This window comes from Mobula hypostoma, chromosome 4, assembly GCF_963921235.1.
Source record: "Mobula hypostoma chromosome 4, sMobHyp1.1, whole genome shotgun sequence".
In the NCBI taxonomy this organism is placed as follows: Eukaryota; Metazoa; Chordata; class Chondrichthyes; order Myliobatiformes; family Myliobatidae; genus Mobula; species Mobula hypostoma.
The window spans coordinates 109547026-109571158 of NC_086100.1; the positions used below are offsets into that span (position 1 = coordinate 109547026).

Here is a 24133-nt window from a genome sequence, read left to right on the forward strand (position 1 = left end):
TCACATGCACTACTTGTGCTGGCAGTTCGCTCCACACTCTAACGACCTTCTGAGTGAAGAAGCTTTCCCTTATGTTTCCCTTTAACATTTCACCTTTCACCCTTAACCTATGACCTCTGATTGTAGTCCCACTCAATCTCAGTGGAAAAAGCCTGCTTGCATTTGCCCAATCTATACCCTTGTAATTTTGTATATCTCTAACAAATCCCCTCACAATCTTCTATGTACCAATGAATAAAGTCCTAACCTATTCAATCTTTCCTCTTCCAGACACGGCAACATCCTTGTAAATTTTCTTTGTACTCCTTCAACATTATTTACATCTTTCCTGTAGGTAGGTGACCAAAACTGCGCACAATAATCCATATTAGGTCTCACACATATATCACATTCTACTTCAACATAACGTCCCCTCTCCTGCACTCAGTACTTTGATTTTTGATGGCTAATGCACCAAAAGTTTTTGTTACAGCCCTAACTACCTGTGACACCACCTTCAATGAATTATGTACCTATATTCCCAGATCTCTTTGTTCTACCACCCTCCTCAGTGCCCAACCACTCACTCTGTAAGTCCTACCCCAGCTGGCTCTACCTAAGTGCAACACCTTGCATTTGTCTGCATTAAGTTCCATTTGCCATTTTTCAGCCCATTTTTCCAGCTGGTCCAGATACAGCTGCAAGCTCTGATAGTCTTCCTTGCTGTCCACTACACCCCCAATCTTGGTGTCATCCTCAAATTTGCTGATCTAGTTAACCACATTATTTTCCAAATCGTTGACATAGATGACAAAACAACAACAGAACCAGCACCGATTCCTCTGGCACTCCACTTGTCACAGGCCTCCAGTCAGAGAGGCAACCATCTACTACCACCCTCTGGCTTCTCTGGTTAATCCAATTTACTACCTCATCCTGAATACTGAGTGATTGAACCTTCATGACCAACCTCCCATGTGGGACCTTGTCAAAGGCCTTACTAAAGCCCACGTAGACAACATTCACTGCCTTGCCTTCATGAACTTTCCTGGTAACTTCCTTGAGAAGCTCTATAAGATTGATCAGACATGACCTACCCTATTATGCACGAAGCCATACTGACTATTCTTAATCACTTCCTGTCTATCTAACTTTCCTGAACACACTTAACAAACTCTATCCCATCTGGTCCTTTTACGGTATGGGAGTCCCAATCCATAAATGGAAAGTTAAAATCACCCTCTATAACAACCTTATGTTTCTACATAGAAACATAGAAAATAGGTGCAGGAGTAGGCCATTCGGCCCTTCGAGCCTGCACCGCCATTTATTATGATCATGGCTGATCATCCAACTCAGAACCCCGCCCCAGCCTTCCCTCCATACCCCCGATCTCCGTAGCCACAAGGGCCATATCTAACTCCCTCTTAAATATAGCCAATGAACTGGCCTCAACTGTTTCCTGTGGCAGAGAATTCCACAGATTCACCACTCTCTGTGTGAAGAAGTTTTTCCTAATCTCGGTCCTAAGAGGCTTCCCCTTTATTCTCAAACTGTGACCCCTTGTTCTGGAATTCCCCAACATTGGGAACAATCTTCCTGCATCTAGCCTGTCCAATCCCTTTAGGATTTTATACGTTTCAATCAGATCCCCCCTCAATCTTCTAAATTCCAACCAGTACAAGCCCAGTTCATCCAGTCTTTCTTCATATGAAAGTCCTGCCAACCCAGGAATCAATCTGGTGAACCTTCTTTGTACTCCCTCCATGGCAAGGATGTCTTTCCTCAGATTAGGGGACCAAAACTGCACACAATACTCCAGGTGTGGTCTCACCAAGGTCTTGTACAACTGCAGTAGTACCTCCCTGCTCCTGTACTCGAATCCTCTCGCTATAAATGCCAGCATACCATTCGCCTTTTCACCGCCTGCTGTACCTGCATGCCCACTTTCAATGACTGGTGTATAATGACACCCAGGTCTCGTTGCACCTCCCCTTTTCCTAATCGGCCACCATTCAGATAATAATCTGTTTTCCTATTTTTGCCACCAAAGTGGATAACTTCACATTTATCCACATTAAATTGCATCTGCCATGAATTTGCCCACTCACCCAACCTATCCAAGTCACTCTGCATCCTCTTAGCATCCTCCTCACAGCTAACACTGCCACCCAGCTTCGTGTCATCCGCAAACTTGGAGATGCTGCATTTAATTCCCTCATCCAAGTCATTAATATATATTGTAAACAACTGGGGTCCCAGCACTGAGCCTTGCGGTACCCCACTAGTCACCGCCTGCCATTCTGAAAAGGTCCCGTTTATTCCCACTCTTTGCTTCCTGTCTGCTAACCAATTCTCCATCCACATCAATACCCTACCCCCAATACCGTGTACTTTAAGTTTGCACACTAATCTCCTGTGTGGTACCTTGTCAAAAGCCTTTTGAAAATCCAAATATACCACATCCACTGGTTCTCCCCTATCCACTCTACTAGTTACATCCTCAAAAAATTCTATGAGATTCGTCAGACATGATTTTCCTTTCACAAATCCATGCTGACTTTGTCCGATGATTTCACCGCTTTCCAAATGTGCTGTTATCACATCTTTGATAACTGACTCCAGCAGTTTCCCCACCACCGATGTTAGGCTAACCGGTCTATAATTCCCCGGTTTCTCTCTCCCTCCTTTTTTAAAAAGTGGGGTTACATTAGCCACCCTCCAATCGTTAGGAACTAGTCCAGAATCTAACGAGTTTTGAAAAATTATCACTAATGCATCCACTATTTCTTGGGCTACTTCCTTAAGCACTCTAGGATGCAGACCATCTGGCCCTGGGGATTTATCTGCCTTCAATCCCTTCAATTTACCTAACACCACTTCCCTACTAACATGTATTTCGCTCAGTTCCTCCATCTCACTGGACCCTCTGTCCCCTACTATTTCTGGAAGATTATTTATGTCCTCCTTAGTGAAGACAGAACCAAAGTAATTATTCAATTGGTCTGCCATGTCCTTGCTCCCCATAATCAATTCACCTGTTTCTGTCTGTAGGGGACCTACATTTGTCTTTACCAGTCTTTTCCTTTTTACATATCTATAAAAGCTTTTACAGTCAGTTTTTATGTTTCCTGCCAGTTTTCTCTCATAATCTTTTTTCCCCTTCCTAATTAAGCCCTTTGTCCTCCTCTGCTGAACTCTGAATTTCTCCCAGTCCTCAGGTGAGCCACTATCTCTGGCTAATTTGTATGTTTCTTCTTTGGAATTGATACTATCCCTAATTTCTCTTGTCAGCCACGGGTGCACTACCTTCCTTGATTTATTCTTTTGCCAAACTGGGATGAACAATTGTTGTAGTTCATCCATGCAACCTTTAAATGCTTGCCATTGCATATCCACCATCAATCCTTTAAATGTCATTTGCCAGTCTATCTTAGCTAATTCACGTCTCATACCTTCAAAGTTACCCCTCTTTAGGTTCAGAACCTTTGTTTCTGAATTAACTATGTCACTCTCCATCTTAATGAAGAATTCCACCATATTATGGTCACTCTTACCCAAGGGGCCTCTCACGACAAGATCGCTAATTAACCCTTCCTCATTGCTCAAAACCCAGTCCAGAATAGCCTGCTCTCTAGTTGGTTCCTCGACATGTTGACTCAAAAAACCATCCCGCATACATTCCAAGAAATCCTCTTCCTCAGCACCTTTACCAATTTGGTTCACTCAATCTACATGTAAATTGAAGTCACCCATTATAACTGCTGTTCCTTTATTGCACACATTTCTAACTTCCTGTTTAATACCATCTCCGACCTCACTACTACTGTTAGGTGGCCTGTACACAACTCCCACCAGCGTCTTCTGCCCCTTAGTGTTACGCAGCTCTATCCATATCGATTCCTCATCTTCCTGGCTTATGTCCTTCCTTTCTATTGCGTTAATCTCTTCTTTAACCAGCAACGCCACCCCACCTCCCCTTCCTTCATGCCTATCCCTCCTGAATATTGAATATCCCTGAACGTTGAGCTCCCATCCCTGGTCACCCTGGAGCCATGTCTCTGTGATCCCAACTATATCATAATCATTAATAACAATCTGCACTTTCAATTCATACACCTTATTACGAATGCTCCTTGCATTGACACATAAAGCCTTCAGGCGCTCTTTTACAACTCTCTTAGCCCTAGTACAATTATGTTGAAAAGTGGCCCTTTTTAATGCTTGCCCTGGATTTGTCGGCCTGCCACTTTTACTTTTCTCCTTAGTACTTTTAGCTTCTACCCTCACTTTACACCCCTCTGTCTCTCTGCACTGGTTCCCATCCCCCTGTTGTGAACTAACCTCCTCACGCCTAGCCTCTTTAATTTGATTCCCACCCCCCAACCATTCTAGTTTAAAGTCACCTCAGTAGCCCTCGCTAATCTCCCTGCCAGCATATTGGTCCCCCTAGGATTCAAGTGTAACCCATCCTTTTTGTTCAGGTCACGCCTGCGCCAAAAGAGGTCCCAATGATCCAAAAACTTGAATCCCTGCCCCCTGCTCCAATCCCTCAGCCACGCATTTATCCTCCACCTCATCGCATTCCTACTCTCACTGTCGCGTGGCACAGGCAGTAATCCCGAGATCACTACCTTTGCGGTCCTTTTTCTCAACTCCCTTCCTAGCTCCCTATATTCTCCTTTCAGGACCTCATCTCTTTTCCTACCTATGTCATTGGTACCTATATGTACCACGACCTCTGGCTCCTCACCCTCCCACTTCAGGATATCTCGGACACGATCAGAAATATCCCGGACCCTGGGACCAGGGAGGCAAACTACCATCCGGGTCTCTGGACTGCGTCCACAGAATCGCCTATCTGACCCCCTTACTATCGAGTCCCCTATCACAACTGCCCTCCTCTTCCTTGCCCTACCCTTCTGAGCTACAGGGCCAGACTCTGTGCTGGAGGCACGGCCACTGTCGCTTCCCCCAGGTAAGCTGTCCTCCCCAACAGTACTCAAACAGGAGTACCTGTTGTTAAGGGGCACAGCCACCGGGGTACTCCCTATTACCTGACTCTTCCCCTTCCCCCTCCTAACCGTGACCCACTTGTCTGCCTCCCGTGGCCCCGGTGTGACCACCTGCCTGTAACTCCTCTCTATCAACTCCTCACTCTCCCTGACCAGACGAAGGTCATCGAGCTGCAGCTCCAGTTCCGTAACGCGGTCCCTTAGGAGCTGCATCTCGATGCACTTGGCGCAGATGTAGACGTCCGGGAGGCTTGGAGACTCCAGGGCCTCCCACATCCGACACCGAGAACAGCAAACTGCCCTCACACTCATACTGCCCCTCTCCTCAAATAACAACAGAAAATGAATGCCAAACCTTCCTCGCCTCGCCCGTTTCTGCCTAAGCCCGTTGAGCCGAAGTCCTTAAGTCTTCACTCTGCTCCCGGCTCACTCCGCCGCCCGCAAACTACGCTGCCCGCTCTATGAGGCTCTGTTCCTTTTAAATCTGCCGCGCTGCACTGCCCGACGTCACACGCCTGCGCAGTCCCGCCTCTCAGAATGCCGTTGGAGAAAAAAAAATAACGATCTGTTTCTTGTGATCTCTCTGCAGATTTGTTCCTCTAAATCCCTTGGATTGTTGGGTGGTCTGTAATATAGCACCAGTAACATGGTCATACTTTTCTTCTTTCTCAATCCCACCCATAACCCCCCACTTGATGAGTTCTCCAGTCCGTCCTGACTGAACACTGAAATGATATTTTCCCTGAATAGTAGCACCACCGACCCTCGCACTCTATCACGTCTAAAACAACAGGACCCCAGACTACTGAGCTGCCAGCCCTGTCCCTCCTGCAACCAAGTCTCACTAATGTCTACAATATCATAATTCCGGGTGTTGATCCATGCCCTGAGCTCACCTGCCTTTCCTACAATACTTCTTGCATTGAAATATATGCAGCTCAGGACACTAGTCACGTCATGCTCAACCTTTTGGTTCCTAACTTTGAGATGTGACCTCCACAATCTCTCTCCACAGCCTCTCCACTAATTGTTCTGGCACTCTGGTTTCCATCCCCCCACAACTCTAGTTTAAACCCCACTGCGCAGCGTTAATATACCTTTCAGCTTCCCAGTTACCGTCTCCTTAGTTAATAGCAACTACACTCACTTCTGCCCCTGACACTGTTGAATTTCTGGCATACTGCTAGTGTCTTCCACAGTGAAGACTGATGCAAAATACTGATTAAGGACGTCTGCCATTTCTTTGTCTCTCATTATTACACTGCAGCGTCGTTTTCCAGTGGTCCCATATCTACTCTCACCTCTCTTTTATTCTGAAAAATGTTTTGGTATCATCTTTTATAATAGTGGCCTGCTTACCTTCATATTTCATCTCTTCTCTGCCTTATGGTTGTTTTTAGTTGCCTTCTGTTGTTTGTTAAAAGCTTCCCAATCCTCTAACTTCCCACTAATTTTTGCTATGTTATAATGCCCTCTCTTTTGTTTATTTCCTGCCTTTGACTTCCCTTGTCAGCCATTGTTACCTCATCCTCCCTTTAGAATACTTCTTCATCTTTGGGATGCATCTATCCAGCACCTCCAGAAACTCCAGCCATTGCTGTCCTGAATAGAATATGGAATAGTACAGTACAGGACTCACAATATCTGCACAAAAACGATGTTAAATTAAACTAGTCCCATCTGCCTGCACAAGATCCATAACCCTCCATCCATTGCCTGGTCATATCTCTATCTAAATACCTCTATTATGTCGCGATCTTAACGCATCCCACCACTTCCTGCAACATGTTCCCGCCATCTACCACTCACTGTGCATATTTTAAAAAATCCTGCCTTGTAAATTATTTTCAGCTCTCCCCTGTTTCCTTAAAGCTATGACTTGTAGTATCTAAAGGTTCTACTTCTGGCCAGAAAGGTTCTGTCCACGCTATATCTGCCTCTTGTACTTTTATGAGATTCTATCATATCTCCCTTAGCCACTGATATACCAATTTTGTACAGTACATCAGTATGTATAGATCATTACAATTGCATGATAAATGTAAAAACTAATCAAAAAATAAATGGACTGCTGCCCCTTATAGACAGAGGACTGTCATGCAAGATGTTAGAAATTACAAAGCTCCATTTAACTACAACTTGAATGTAATGTTCTTCGCTTGGTAACACATTAAAGGCAGGCTATATCCATCCTGGAATGCAATGTAATTCCAGCTGCAGAGAGAGCACACAAGTTAGGAATCTGTTCCCTGGAAGTATAATTGTTACTTTTATGTAGCCCAAGTAAGGCTTATTTCACACACAAGAATGCAGCAAATCAGCAAGGGACAATCACTGTTCCTTAAATAGTGCCAGTGCAGCTAGAAGACAGTAATAGTTTTCCTTAAAATGAGCATCCTGCAAAGCAACTTCAACTTTTACTAAAGACTACTGAAGTATCAGCCTGGATGTTACATTTCTTTTGCAGTTGATCTAGCTCCAGGGAAACGATCAAAGTTCTGATTGACTAATGTGGACATAACAGAGTGAAGCTGATGAGAGCCTTTTTCCATTTTCTGTAACAAAGGAGGCAATTACCCTGTGCGACTTGATCCATTTAAGCAAAAGTCACACACCTGTGACTTCACAATCTGATGTGATAATAGACAGAGTTATTCACCTTCTAGACTCCTGCAAAAGAAATACAAGAACATACAAGTACAAGCTGAAGAAATTTTTCATCAGTTTTCTTCAAGACGCTTCTGCCTTAGAAATATAGAAACATAGAAAACCTACAGCACAATACAGGCCCTTCAGCCCACAAAGTTGTGCCGAACATGTCCCTACTTTAGAAATTACCTAGGCTTTACCCATAGCCCTCTATTTTTCTAATCTCCATGTATCTATCCAGGAGTCTCTTAAAAGACACGATCGTATCCACTTCCACCACCGTTGCCGGCAGCCCATTCCACGCACTCACCACTCTCTGCATAAAAAAAACTCACCCCTGACATCTCCTCTGTACCCACTCCCAAGCACCTTAAACCTGTGCCCTCTTGTGGCAGCCATTTCAGCCCTGGGGAAAAGCCTCTGACTATCCACAGGATCAATGCCTCTCATCATCTTATACACCTCTATCAGGTCACCTCTCATCCCCCGCCACTCCAAGGACAAAAGGTTGAGTTCACTCAACCTGTTTTCATAAGGCATCTTCCCAATCCAGGCAACATACTTGTAAATCTCCTCTGCACCCTTTCTATGGTTTCCACATCCTTCCTGTAGTGAGGTGACCAGAACTGAGCACAGTACTCCAAGTGGGGTCTGACCAGGATCCTATATAGCTATAACATTGCCTCTCGGCTCCTAAATTCAGTTCCACGATTGATGAAGGGCAATACACCGTATGCTTTCTTAACCACAGAGTCAACCTGCACAGCAGCTTTGAGTGTCCTATGGACTCAGACCCCAAGATTCTTCTGATCCTCCACACTGCCAAGAGTCTTACCATTAATACTATATTCTGCCATCATATTCGACCTACCAAAATGAACCACCTCACACTTATCTGGATTGAACTCCATCTGCCTTGAAAATATATGTGTGGTGTGGGGGTCGGAGTGGGGAATGGCTACACTTACAGCTGTTAATCCTTGCATGTTGACTAATTTGTATTTAAAAATGCAGCACTTATTTCAAATTCTAGTCTAAAGTGCAAACTGTGCCAAAACTATTTATACTCTGGGCCAACTCAGTTGGCTTGTTGTGCACACAATCTTGGCTTCGTTCTGAAAGCCCAAGATCAGCCACAAAAATAAAACTCCTTTTGTTAAATTTTCTTCCTTATATGAAGTGGGATGATTATCAGTATTGCAGAATATGATTATGCAATAGATATTCTATTTCACATTGTTGTTGGTAATCTTCTAAAGGGATGCCCATCACATAGTATCTGAAATTGTCTAATATCCTGTTAGTAGCTAGAAAACAACTGCACTGACTTGCAAAGTACATTTCTTAATTTACAATGGAGCAGATAAGATGCCTTAAGCGATTCAATTCTTTCCCAGAAGAATAAATATGATGGCTTGGAATTTTTCAGGCTCCTAAATTCTTTCAGGCTTTGCAATACCTTTGAGCTTCAAGAGAAATCCAATGTGCTGAAAATGTGTACTCCAGAACTAAAATGTGTCTTGCCAATCTCTTCCTCTGCAGTTACCATAATGCTGTCTTATCAATAAAATGGAAAAGTGGTAAATTTGTCCAGACTATAACAAGCATCCTAAAGGGTTGATAAATTCGACATAGATAGGGAGGCAGTTACACCCAAGGTGCAGGACACGGGAGACTGGGTGACAGTCAGGAAGGGGAAAGGGGTTTAAACAGCCTGTGGCCATCCCCCACAACAACAGGTACATCACTTTGGATTCTTGGTCTGTTGCATGGTCCAAATATCCAAGATCGTCTGGTGTGGGAAGGATCTAAAACACCATCCAACTCCAATTTACCTGGGCATGATACTGGATAGACGCTCTCATTTGCCACCCACATCCAAAAACTCCGAGGGATAGTTGGCTCTCGCAATTCCCTCTTGAAAAAATTAGCAGGCATGAAATGGGGAGCTAATGCTCACACACTTAGATCAACTGTCCTGGCAGTCTGCTGTGCACCTGCAGGATACTGTGCACCTGCGTGGGGCAGATCAGCCCATGCGAAGAAAATAGATCCGTTGCTTAACGTAGTCTGCTGAATAATCACAGGCACACTGCGCCCCACACCCACTAACATCATTTACAGACTTGCCGGCATTGCTCCCCCAGAGATCCAAAGACACACTACAACAAAAATTGAAAAGGGTTAAACAGAACTCGGATCCACAGCACCCACTACATCATCATGTGCCAGTTTCCAACCGCCTAAAATCAAGGAAAAGCTTTGCTACAGTGGAGGAACTACCACACGGAACATCCAGGATTGACCTCTGGCAACAAACCCAGAACCCCACAAAACAATACAGTGCAGGACCCCACAGAAATGTTACCAGACGGGGAACTACTTGACAGATGGAAGTGGTGCACTCTCAACAGAGCGAGAGCGGGAGTTTGTAGGACGGGAGACAATATGGTGAAGTGGGGTTTAAAGATCAGCGAATCCTGTGAGTGTGGTGAAATGGTGCAGAACGTTGAACACGTTCTGTGCATCTGCCCACTCTCACCTGATTTAGCTGATACTGTCCTGCTCAACATCAACCGAACAACACTAGAGTGGCTGGCTGTCTGGTGTGACAAGCTATGATGATGACTTTGGGTACTGTTGTGGGGAATGACCTAGCAGAGGAAAGTCACAGCAGTCAGGTCTCTGGCACTGAGTCTGGATCTGTGACTCAGAAGGGAAGTGGGGAAAGAGATAAGCTGTGGTGATAGGGGATTTGTTAGTTACAGGAACAGAAATGAGATTCTGTGGACGAGAATGAGATCCTTGGATGGTATGTTGCATTCTCGGTGCCAGGGTCCAGAACATCTTGGATCGAGACCTCAGCTTTCTTGAGTGGGAGGGTTAACAGCCTGCAGTTGTAGAGAATGTAGGTACCAATGACATTGGTAGGAAGAGTAACAAGGTTCTGCAAAGTGAGTTCAGGTAGTTAGGTGCTAAATTAAAGGGCAGGACCTCCAGTGTTGTGACCTCAGGTTTGCTACCAGTTCGACGTGCTAGTGAGGCCAGAAGTAGGAAGGTGATACAGTTTAACGTGTTGGTGTAGGAGAGACGGCATCAGATTTTTGGACCATTGGGCTCTCTTCCAGAGAAGGTGTGACCTGTACAGAGGGACAATTTGCACTTTAACCAGTTAGATGTTTCCTATAGTGGGAGAATCTAGGACCAAAGGCCACAGCCTCAGAATAGAGGGACATCCAATTAGAGCGGAGATAAGAAGAGATTTCTTTAGCCAGAGACTGGTGAATCTGTAGAATTAAGTGCCACAGATGGCTCTGGAGGCCAATTCATTGAGTACATTTTAAACAGAGATTGATAGGTTCTTGGTTAGTCAGAGTGCCAAAGGTTACGGGGAGAAGAATGAGGAAACGGAACTGAGGAAAGTATGCTGAGTTCCAGGTACACTTGAAAAGCAAAGCCATTAGACCACAACTCCTGACTGGTGATTGTACAGTCTTTAAAAAATAAAATTTTAGACCTCAGAGCAAGGTTGGAATACCAGAGGGACATCAGGGACTGTGCTATACTTTGTTTAAAGGAAATATGGCTCACCTCGGCCATTTTGAACTATCTACCGTAAAGACAGAATAGCCCAATCTTTTAAATGTTAAGGAGGTGGAGCTTGCTTCACAATTAACTCATTATGGTGCACAGACATGGCAGATCTGTCTCAGTCCTGCTTACCAAAGCTGGAACATCTAGCTGTCAAGTGTTGTCCACTTAATCAGCCAAGGGAGTTTTCTGCCATTATCCTGGTAGCGGTATAGATTCCACCTCTAGTCAACATCAGGCAGGCACTGAAGGAGCTGAGTACCATGATCAGCAGTCATGAACCTGTGCACTCTGATTCTGTTCTGATCATTATGAGGAATTTCAACAGGCCCAACGTGAAGAAGTCTCTGAACAACTACCACCAACTTATCACTGTGGAACCAGAGGAGCCAAGCCACTTGTACCCTGTTACACCACTATCAAGAACGCTTACTGAGCCACCCCACACCCACACTTTGGAAAGTCCGATCACCTGGCTGTACTTCTGCTCCCAGTGTATAGGCAGAGACTGAAGACCACAGCACCAGTGGTGAGGTTCAAGTAAGTATGGTCAAGGGAGGTGAAGGAATGCTTATAGGGCTGCTTTGAGTCAATAGACTGGAAAATATTCAGTATTTCTTCTTCAAATCTGAACAATTACACCACAGTTGTATTCTTCAACTCCATCAAGACTTGTGTAGATGAGTGCATGCCTCCAAGAACATGCTGGACATATCCAAACCAGAAGCTGCGGATGATCCAGGAGATTCCTCGTGTGCTGAGGGGTAAATCTGCAGCACTTAAGACCGATGATCCGAACTGTACAAGTAGTCCAGGTACAACCTAGGGACAGCTATTTTAAGAGTGAGAAAACAATTTTGATTGAAATTAGAGACAGAATCGGATGCACACCAGCTCTGGCAGGGGTTGCAGGCAATTACTTCCTACAAGGCAAAACCTAACATCATGAATGGCTGTGATGCTTCATTCCCAGATGACTGCAATCCCTCCTATACTTGCTTTCCAATGGAGAACTAAACCACACCTCTGTGAATCCCTGCAGCATCTGGTGACTTGGTAATCACCGTTTTGGGAGGCCGATATCAGAATCTCTTTCAAAAAGGTGAATCTCTGCAAGGCATCAGCTCCTGGTGGTGTACCTGGTAGAACACTGAAAACCTGTGCCAATCAACTGGTGGGAGTGTTCAACGACATCTACAATTTCTCACTACTGCAGTTGGAGATTGCCAGCTGGTTCAAAAGGGTGACAATGATACCAGGCTCAAGAAGAACAAAGTGAGCTGCCTCAACAATTGTTGTGCAGCTGCTCTCACATCTAGTCATAGTCATACTTTATTGATCCCGGGGGAAATTGGTTCTTGTTACAATTGCACCATAAATAATTAAATAGTAATATGTAAATTATGCCAGGAAATAAGTCCAGGACTAGCCTATTGGCTCAGGGTGTCTGACCCTCCAAGGGAGGAGTTGTAAAGTTTGATGGCCACAGGCAGGAATGACTTCCTACGATGCTCTGTGTTGCATCTCGGTGGAATGAGTCTCTGGCTGAATGTACTCCTGTGCCCACCCAGTATATTATGTTGTGGATGGGAGACATTGTCCAAGATGGCATGCAGCTTGGATATCTATTGTGATTTAGTGCTTTGAGAGGTTGGTCTTGGCCAGAATTAAATCCTGCCTATGAAGAACCTGGACCCACTGCAATTTGCATATTGCCACAATAGGTCTACATAGGATGCAATCTCACTGACTCTCCTCTTGGCCTTGGATCACCTGGACAATAAGCAATACCTACATCAGGGCTGTTGTTTATTGATTACAGATCTCCGTTCAACATTATCGGAGTTCAAAGTGAATTTTATTATCAAAGTACAAGGGGTGATTGATAAGGTAGAAGGAGATGAGTTATACAACTCCCCCCTTGGAAGGTCAGACACCCTGAGCCAATAGGCTCGTCCTGGACTTATTTCTTGGTATAATTTACATATTACTATTTAATTATTTATGGTTTTATTACTATTAATAACTCATCTTCTACCTTAGGCCACGAACTTATCAATCACCCCAGCTGTGGACCACTTTCTGGAGGTCCAAGATGCCCACTTCTACAAAGAAGGGATCCGTATGCTCCACGACCGCTGGACTGAGTGTGTAAATGTAGGAGGGAACTATGTTCGAAAATAAATGTGCTAGGTTTTCTAAAATTGACTCCTTCTACCTTAGGCCACAAACTTATCAATCACCCCTTGTACATATATATCACCATATACAAACCTGAGATTCATTTTCTTGTGAGCATACCCTCAGTACTAATCATCCAGCTGAAAAATCTGACCTCTGTACATCCTTCTGTAATTGGATCCTTGACTTCCTCATTGGGAGACAATAGTTAGGGAAGATTGGAAATAACATCGCCTCCTTGTTGACAATGAGCACTGGCACACCTCAAGGATGTGTGCTTAGCCCACTACTGTACTCTCTCTACACGCATGACTATGTGGCTAGGCCCAGCTCAAATGCCATTGCTAATAATAATTGAGGCAGATTCTCAGGTGGTGATGAGGAGGAGTACAGGAGTGAGACAGATCAGCTGGTTGAGTGGTGTTGCAACAACAACCTTACACTCAACATCAGAATGATCAAGGAATGGATTGTGGACTTCAGGAACAGGAAGTCAAGGGAAAACAGACCAGTCCTTATCGAGTGACCACTAGAGGAAAGGGGGAGCAGAGACAAGGTCCAGGGTGTCAACATCCCTGAGGATCTAACCTGGGCCCAACATATTGATGCAATTACAAAGAAGGCATGACAGCGGCTATATTTCAATAGGAGTTTGAGGAGACTTGGTATGTCGCCAAAGACACTCTCAAATTTCTACAGATGTACTGTGGACAGTTTTCTAACTGGTTGCATCACCATCTGGTGGGGAAGCACTGTACTGGATAGGAAAAAGCTGCAGGAAGTTGCAAACTCAGCCAGCTCTATCATGGACACTAGTCTCCCAGCATCCAGAACATCTTCAAAAGGCGATGCCTCAAAAAGGCAGCATCTATCATTGAGGGGCCCCTGTCACTTAAGACATAACCTCTTCTCATTGCTACCATCAAGGAAAAACAGATGCCTGAAGACAAGCACTTTATGTTTCAAGAACTTCTTCTCCTCTGCCATCAGATTTCAGAATGGACCTTGAAAGGCATGTACACCACCTCAATATTTTTTTTCTTTCTTTGCTCTCTTTTTGCAATATGTATATGTATATTCTTACTATACCTCTGGAATTCAGCTTCCATTCAACTTGGGACCATGTTGTTGTCATGGAACCAAAACTGATCACCCATGGAAAGATTATTGGTGACATGCTGCTTAATGACACTCCCAATTATATCGTCAATCAATTTGGTGACAGCTGGGAGAAAGCAATGAGCAATTGGTAACTGGTCAGATTAGGCATCTCCTGCCTTTTGTGAACAGATCTCACCTGTATAATTTTCAACTTGTTATGAATGTATGTGTTGTACTGAAACCGGACCAGCTTGGCCAAAAGTACGAATGGTTCTCAAACATAGTTGAGGCCTTTGAAAGGCTATCTAGCTTGATCTCAAGTAATCATTTGCGGAGGTGATTGATTGCCTTTCGTCTTGAGCAAGGGTTACCAACCTTTTATACATCATGGGCTTCTACCATTAACCAAGCGGTCTGTGGGCCCCAGGTTTGGACCACTTGATTGAGAGAGACCAACTCCCCCCAGAGCTGAAGACTGCAAGTTTCCTTTCTTGGCCAATCTTTCTCATTTTCAGGTGACACAGGGCTTATCTTCCAATTCTAACTCCTCTTCACAGCAAGACTCAAAGATGCATGACCCAAAAATAGAAAATGAGGATGTTTGAAGCTAAAGGCAGTTACTTGTACATGAGTTTTCACTGTAACATGTCAAAGGAATAAATGTGAGTATAAATATGCATGGCAAATTCTCCAGTCACTACAGATTTATTATTTATGGTTAATGATTTTCAAAACTGTGGCAGTTCAATTGTTCACAAATAACTCTATCACAATTTAAACCTGTCATGTTATCTGATTACTGCACCATCACATCAGATAGTATATCTGCTCTATGCACTGCAGTATTGATTTGTTACTCAAAAACATGCTTCTTTATGAATGCTTACAAATACTTCACATGCTTTCTGTAGATGCTGTACTTCCGTATACACAACTTTCAGTTACAATTAACAATTCAATCAGTGTTTCAATATAAAATACAATATGATCATTATTTAACATAACATTTTAAAACACGTTTTATAAATCTATGGGTTGCCTGAGGAATGCGAGTTTAATCCTTTGTAGCCTGCATCAATTTAGTGCTTTACAAGTGTTCTTAAGTTAATAAACTAGAATTTTAAGGTTAGTGAACTTTCAGCTAGTCAAAAAACTGATTCCACTCCAAGGCCAATTCCATCTTCCATTTTGTATTAAGGCAGAAAAACTATTCTAAAGGCAGGTCCACAAATGCCCCAAACTAGTCAGGGTGCCTGCTTGCTCAGAGACAAGATAACCCAGCTGAACATGGGGAGTGTGGACAAGAGTGGAATTTGGTGCGAGAAGCAATGGCAGAATTCCATGTAAATTCCATGTGAGTGGTTGTCATCAGTCAGTGCAGTGTTAACTAGGGACAATCAGTGGGAACCCATTGAGATGATTAGGTCGGGCAAGGAGTTGTAGTATTGCTGTATACTATCAGGGATAGGATATGAAGGCCCCGGCTTTCAAACGGTTTCTTTGTGATGTCTAGAATAACAATCCTGTTTCAGATCCACAAGGAAGTCCAAGACTAACCTCAAACTTTTCTATTGGCAAAATCTGGTCCATAATCTATTTCTTGATTGGTTTACTGAAGAGGAAATCCGGCACTACTTCTCTGCATGTGTTTTTTTTTAAAAGTAAAATCACAAATGTCATCAAACCTACACAAAGTTCTAGGAGTTTTCTACTCAAAAAATGGGTTAGGATTGGGACAAGACAGTAAAATAGTGTGCTCCAAGGAATTAAGTGGCAGCTCACATCTTAAACTCTGCCATATGGTATCCACTAGGCAGGGGCAGTTATAAATTGGGCTCCTTGATTTTCACGGCAGATATGGAAGAATTTTGATGCTCTTATTAAAATAATGACATTCTAATACAAAAGAGCAGCTTTAACTGCACCAAGTGACATAAGTTTGCAGTTAAGCAATTTCTCTCTAGTAAAAAGTACTAAAGCATTCATACAAACTGAAGACAAGAATGCAAAGAATAGCATTTATCACTTGGAAGCACTAAAGATTTTAAATCCAAGATACTTTTGATCAGCCCCTTCTAGCGGATGTAATCTAGAAGGGTGCCTTTCTCTGTGGATGACTTGTACCATTGTAAACAGCTGTTTTGCTCCACTTAGCTCTCTGTTCCAGTAACTTTAATAAAGAAAACAGTTACTGTGATTACTTCAGGCTGGAAAGGGTTAAATATATTGGCCATGTTTCAGTCACATAATTATTTCAGGTTCAATGTTGAAAAGTATGTCTTCATTTCCCCTACGGATTTCAAGCAGCAGGGGAAATTCGTTCATCACAGCTTCCTGCAAATCATTTGTTGTCTTCATTGGGATTCCATTTACTTTGACAATCACATCTCCATCTTCGATTCCACCCCTGATAGTAAGAGAATAACAGATTAGGAAGCTACAACAAGCCTATTGTTAAACATTTATTTCAACTGGAACGAGATCTTAATGTGTAGACATCCGACATGAAGTTCAATCCTAGTGGACACTGAGATTGATGCTAATAATATCACTCAAGTGATTTATTTATTTATTGAGATACAGCGTGGAGTTGGGCCTTCAAGCCAGGCCACTCAGTAATCCCCCAATTTAATGCTCGTCTAATCACGGAACAATTTACCTACCAACCAGTACGTCTTTCACTGTGGGAGGAAATCGGAGCACCCGGAGGAAACCCACATGGTCACGAGAACGTACAAACTCCTTACAGGCAGCAGCGGGAATTGAACCTGGGTCATCTGTACTGTAAAGTGTTGTGCTAAGCACTACGCTAATGTACCGCCATGCGATATGCCAGAGTACTTTACATGTACAGTGGCACATCGCACGCTTGGTGTTACAGGTTCAACAGCACAACCAAGGCTTGCTGTATGGACAGTGGAATAATTCTGTTGCTCGTTAGTGCAGTTTCATGGGTACGAGCAGACACCATGGCCTTGATTTCAACAGTCAACAAGCTAACCTCCCCAGGCGGTGGCAGCGAGCGGGAGATCAAGCAGACCAATCCCAATTCCTCTTGCTTAAATTTTTCAAACACAGACCACTTCATTCCACAGACTTCTCAATTGAAGAATATGTAAAGGTGGCCCACTGTCTGTCAATCCCTGAGGCAGGAAGATGAATCTGGCAAACACAAGCACTGAAGATCTCCCCAATGCCCTTTATGTGCCAGCAGAAAGAGTGCTCCCGTAGGCCTTCTCCAAACCAAATTTAGCTCTGATATCCTACTTCTTTGATAATGGCTCACTTATGCCCATCAGTCTCCTCAATCCTGATCTCAGTCCAGACACCAGTTTGTTTTGATAGCTCCAAACTTGCACATCTCTGGCTGGGGCTTCCACCTACCAGCTGGACCAAGGGTATGGCCATCTATTTGCCTCAGAGATTCTAATGTCAATCTTGCATCCCCACCCCACTCATACTGAGTAACAAGGGCTCCTACAATCTTTAAAAGCGATTGGTCACTTCCCATGCCCCCTACTTTCATCGTAGAGCTGAAAAGTACAGCAGAAATGGGTAAAAGGAAAACTAAGTTAGGTATTCTGAATGACTTCAGATTTATGGAAGGTAAAGTGAGGGAACCTAACCAGGACATCTGCAGCTAGCAAAGGCAATGGGTGAGCATTTCAACAGCAAGCAAAGTATCCCTGGTCCAAATGCAAGGGACGTTACAGAGGTGGAAAAAAAAATGCAAACTTAATGATGGAGCATGTGAGCATGTGGTCCAAAACAGTTCAAATTCAGGCAGAATCTCATGAAAAAGGATGCATGCAAGGGCCTGGAAGGAGGTGGGAACAAAGACCATGTTTAGTTGGGGGAAATTTCTATCCATTCAGTGAACCAATAAAACAACCTGACAACTTGAAATGGAATTTTTCAAGCATGTTTAAAGTATAATTCCACAATTAGAACAAGTAAGCAGGGGCTGCATCCGCCAGATTATCTGTTCCGTTTCTCCATCCTTTACCATAGGTAATTTTACATTGAACTCTAACCGTACCTGTATGCTGGTGAATCTGGTATCACTTCATGTACATAAATGCCAGAATTGACATCGGGGAAGTCAGGGTTTCTTTCCTTCAATTCTTCTATTAGACTGGAGAAAAATAAAATCAGAAATAACTAAAATACACAGAGAACACATAAATCATTGACTTTTTGTCCAATTTCCTTTTAAATCTATGAGAAACAAGTCTTCAGAATGTACAAAATTAGTGTCAATGGAGTCCAAAGGCTCTCTGATTAAAATTTACCAGTTATCATTTTTAGTATATTGGCACCATTTATGTTGTTAATGTACAACTCTAACTATGTGCTGAGAAGTGCAGGATTCCTTCCTGCCAATGCCTCCACTCTCACCAATAACTCTGTGGCCTTCATCTGCTTATCTGAGCAAGCAAGAAAGAAGCAGTGAAGAGAGTGTTGTTGGTTTACCAACAGATCAACCCAAAAGGAAGTGTAATCAGCTTTGGGAGAGGTCCCAAAAAGGGAAAAATCAACTGTTTCTCGGATTTCCTCTTGTAACCTGAAATCAAAGTAAACATCACAGTTCAGTAGGCTCACCCTCCGTCACGTCCAGCTGCCATTCCCAGCACTTGCTAAGCCCTCCACAATCATGTCTCCAGAGTACCTGTGCAACATTGCGTTCCCACTTACTCCCAAGCTGCCACCCTCATTGCGTCGTATAGAACAGAAAGAGACCATTCCAGCCATAAAGATCCCATCTACTTCAATAGGTCCTCTTTGCCATGGCTCTTCAATTGCTCATTTAAATAGATGTAGGGGGAGTACCAGCCTCAGCCACCCTGCCAGGTTGATAGTTTAATGGCATAAAATATCCTTCCTCATACCCTCTCTAAAATTCCGAGCCCTATATCTTAAACACATGCCTTCTGGAAGAGGCATCTTTGTTAGGAGCAGGCTTTGGACTATATACAGTACTCCATCGATAACCTTCAAAGTTTTATACACCCAATTAGATTCGCCCTCCGCTTCTTCAACTCGAAGGGAAACAAACCTGACCCATCAACTCTCTCTCTCCTCGTTTGGGATGGAATTTTCAATCTCGTCTGCACCCTCAGATCTCACTCACACTCACACACCAGAATGCCTCGGTCATTTGTAGCACACAAACAGTCTACATGATAATCATGAATATAACTGTATATACAGTGCCGTGTGCTTAACAACAGGGTGGTACGAAGATGTTAGTGCAAAAAGAAATGCAGAAGTGACAATGGAATGACTGAGAAAGCATGGGGTGCCACAGTAGTGGAACAGCACATTGCTGCAACAGCTCAGGGCATCAGAGTTCAGTGTTCAGTTCCCGCTGCCGGCTGCAAGAAGTTTGTACATTCTTCCCCGTGGCCGTGTGGGTTTCCCCTGGGTGCTCTGGTTTCCTCCCACAGTCCAAAAACATACAGGTTAGTAGGTTAATTGGTCATTGTAAATTGCCTTGTGATTAGACTGGTGTTAGTTGGTATTTTGCTGGGCAGTGCGGCTCATTGGGCGAAGGGCCTGTTCCACACTGCATTTCCAAACAAAAATAAATAAATAACCGTTGCAGCCCCACCAGGAAGGGAACGTAAATGAGGGAGATGGTTCAGATGTCTGATAGTAGAGAGGAAAAAACTGTTCTTGAGCCTGTCATCTGGGTGTTCCAAGATCTTGTACCTTCACCCAGCAGGTAGAGGAGACAACTGTGACGATGCTATTAGCTTTCCTGAAACAACACACCATGAAGATGAACATCGCTGGAGAAAGTAACAAGCCAGTGATGGACTGGGCAGTAACTCTCTGCAGGTTCTGTCAGTCCAGACTAGAGCAGCTGCATTACCAGGGCAGATAACAGACCAAATCATGGGTTCATGAAGAGAGTGCTGACTGTTAATAAGCATTGAAAAAAGACCAGAAATGGCTGGCTACATCAGATAGAGGTATTTTATTGCTCAACAGATAACTGGCTCATGTATACCCAAGCTAATTAGACAGTATTTTGTTGCAAATGAAAGAGCCAGTAAGAAACACATACCAAGTTTGCAGAGTGCATTGGGTTTACTGGCACACGGTTTGCTTCAAAGTTTGACTGCTGCAACCAAACTCGCAGAAATGAGCTTTGCAGATGCTGTGAAAGTAATGCAGGAACACTTGAACCAAAGCCATTGTTGATTGCAAAGCGCTTTAGATTTCATAAACAAAATCAAAAGGAAGTGTAGTTCATTTCAGTGTATGTGACTGCATTGAAGAGATTGTCTGAGCAGTGCCAGTTCAGTGATGAGCTTAATAATACAGAGTGATTATTTAGTTTGTGGAATCTTACAAGAAAGCATTCAAAAACAGCTCCTAACTGAAGCATATTTTTATTATCTTCTTTTGCACTGCTGGCGTTTAGAGCAGCAATGAAGGTCCTCCATCTCTCTGTCCTTGGCCATCTTCTCTATTGTGCCCCAGGTGTGGTTCAGGCGTCCTCATTCCTGCCTCTACGGTACAGTGCCAAGTTGTCTTTGGTCTCCTGCATTTCCTCTGCTCTTCAGGGGTCCAATGAAGGGTGGTCTTGATGATGGCGTTTGGTTTCTCTCCTCATCACATGCCCAATCTATCTCCAACACATCCTCATGATGATTGTGGCCATGCCATCCTGGTGACACTGAATAAGTAGAGTGTGTTGGAGATCTTTCTCCGCCCAGAAATAGTGAGGTTCTTCCAGAGGCTAATGGTGTGGAATGACAACAGCTTGGCAAGATTGTTCTCTGTCACACACTAACATGCTGACCTATACAAGAGTGCGGACAGAACACAGCTCTGGTACAGCTTCACCTTGGTGTGTACACTGTACTTGGTAGATTCCCATATGTTGCTCATGGATCTGAAGACGTTTCCAGCTTTGCCGAGTCTGTACTGGATGCCATCCTTGGCCCCACCATCCTGCTGAATGATGCAGCCCAGGCAGGTGAACCTGATGGTGCTGGGTAAGTCAATGCCACAAGTCCTGAAAGGAGGAGAAGACTCTACATTGAGGGTCATGATCTCGGTCTTCCTCTAGCTGACTCAGAGTCCAACCTGTCCACAAAGGGTGCACAGGCACTGAGTTTTCTCTTGCATGTACTGGTGTGAATGTGACAGTAATGTGAGGTCATCTGCCAAGTCAGGGTCTTCTAAAGTAGAGAATAGAGTCCACCTAAAGCCTCTCAGCTTATCTTTCGTTGTTTGCCTCAGAACCCAATCAATCACCAGATTAAATAATATCGCTGTCATCACACAGTCTTGCCTGACTCCTGTCTTAAGTTCAAAATTCAAATTGTAGTCACCAACTGTGCAGGTGAAGCTAGCAGAGAAGCTCTGGACAATTTTGGCAGGGATCCCTCATGATCTGAGAATTCACCAGAGGCTCTCCCTGTCGATGCTAACAAAAGCCTTTTCAAAGTCCACAAAACTCACACGCAGTTGTCTCTGCCACTCTGTGATGTTATGCAGTGTGAAGATCCGGTTGACACAGCCTCTGTTTCTCCTGAAGCCAGCTTGCTCTTTCCTCAAGCACACATCGACAACATCTGTAATCCATTGGACAATGACATTGGTGAGAATCTTGCTGGGCACTGACAAAAGTGTGATGTAACACCAGTTGTTGCAATCACTTAGCGCTCTTTTCTTGGGAATCCTAACAATAACTCCCTTTATCCAGTTCTTGGGTGCTTGTCCCCATTCCCAGATTATTGTAAACAGTCACAAACAAAAGAAAATCTGCAGATGCTGGAAATCCAAGCAACACACACAAAATGCTGGAGGAACTCAGCAGGAAAGGCAGCGTCTATAGAAACGAGTACAGTTGACGTTTTGGGCTGAAACCCTTCATCAGGACACATGAAGAGTCTCAGGCCAAAACATCGGCTATGCTCTTTTCCACAGCTGCTGCCTGGCTTGCTGAGTTCCTCCAGCATTTTGTGTGTGTTTATTGTAAACAGTGGTTGCAGGATGGCTGCTGCAACTTTTGGTTAAGCTTTGAACAGTTCAGTGTTCGGGTTGTCATATCCTGGAGCTTTGCTGTTTACTAATGATTTAATCACAGCACCAATCTCTTCTTTCTTGGGTGGATCTCTGTTGATGTTGGGGTCCTCTGCTGCCTCTTGTATGTCCGGTTCATCATTTGGTGGTGGTCTATTCAGTAATTCTCTGAAATATTCTGTCCATCGTGATTCTTGCTTCTTTCTCAGTTGTCAAAAGCAGACCATTCTTATCTCTCATTAGACCACTGGATCAGGCCGGGAACTTTCCACATACCGATTTTGTAATCTTGATTATATTTCCCTGATCACCTCAATTGGCTGCTGCTTTGGCCTCCTCTGCAAGGTCTTCTATATAGAGCCTCTTATCCTTTCTTACAAGCCTCTTCACTTTCATGTTAGCTTCAATATATGCTAATTGGAAGTTTCTCCTTAATTCATGTTGACTTTGCATTAAACACTTTCTTATTAATTTTTTGTCGTTTTTTGTAAGGCTGTCCATGTTTCCGGCTGTATCCATTCTTTGTTCTCTTTTCCTGGACAAGGCTTACTGCTCTCCTTGAGGACTGAGGCAATCCGTTTCCACATTGTGTTGATCCCGTCTACTGGCATATCCTCATTAAAGTCTTTCAAGGCCTGGAATCTGTTCTTAAGTTGAAAGGTGAAGGCAGATCTCACACTGGTGTCTCTGAGCTTCTCAATGTCAAAACGTCTTTATACATGTGCTCTGGTCCCAGTGCTTCTCAGCTTGAGTTTCATCACTGCTACAACAAGGCTCCTGTACATCCTGCAAGGATCGTCGCCACGTACCTTTGATCATTAAATGGTCGGTCTGGCTCTGACCATGTCCATTGGGTGAGCACCATGTCAGATTGTGGATTTCACTGTGTGGAAAGAGGTCCTCCTATGACCAGATTGTTCATGGCACAGAATTCTACCAGTCTTTCATCACTGTTATTCATCATTCCACATCTCCATGTGTGCCCATGACCCTAGTGAAGTGTGGGTTGTTATCTCCCACTTTGGCGTTTAGATCTCCCACGATGATGATTATGTCATGGTGTGACGTTACCTCTAACTCCGGTTGCAGCTCTCAAAGAAAACATCCTTTTCATCACCGTCACTATTGCTAGTTGGATCATAGCACTGGATCACAGTCATGTTCACTTGCCTCCCTTTCAGCCTGAGTCTCATCAGCCTACTGTTGATTGGTTTCCACTCCAACAAGCACTTTTCAATCATTGTCTTTCTTCAGAGTGACAGCTACACCATCATGATGCTGAGCACCTTCCCTTCCCGGGTATAAAACTGTTTCACTAGTTTCTGCCCTTAGTCTGCCAGACCCTGCCCATCTGCTTTCACTGATACCCAGTTGTAATGTAGGTTGTAATGACACATTTCTGCAGTTATTTGTGCTAGCTTGCCAGTGTTGTGCATGGTTCATACATTCCAAAACATTATTTGGTCTTGGTCTTGACAGTGTTTAGGGCTTCCTTCATCATGACAGTAGCTTCGTTTCAGTTTTCACTACTGTCATTCGTATCCATGTGAAGATTCGGGAATACCATCACACACAGA

The 24133-nt window shown here is 43.8% G+C and overlaps 1 protein-coding gene across 1 annotated transcript in view; it reads right to left on the minus strand.

The window, feature by feature from the left end:
* Window positions 1-15203: 15203 nt before the first annotated feature.
* The window catches only part of htra3b (HtrA serine peptidase 3b), a 36802-nt gene continuing 27872 nt past the window's right edge, over window positions 15204-24133 (minus strand). The window contains exons 9-10 of the mRNA XM_063046346.1: window positions 18556-18651; window positions 15204-16923 (exon numbers count right to left, since the gene is read on the minus strand). Of these exons, the coding sequence (XP_062902416.1) occupies window positions 16758-16923; window positions 18556-18651 (262 nt within the window). The 3' untranslated portion in view covers window positions 15204-16757. The remainder of the gene's footprint in view (window positions 16924-18555; window positions 18652-24133) is intronic.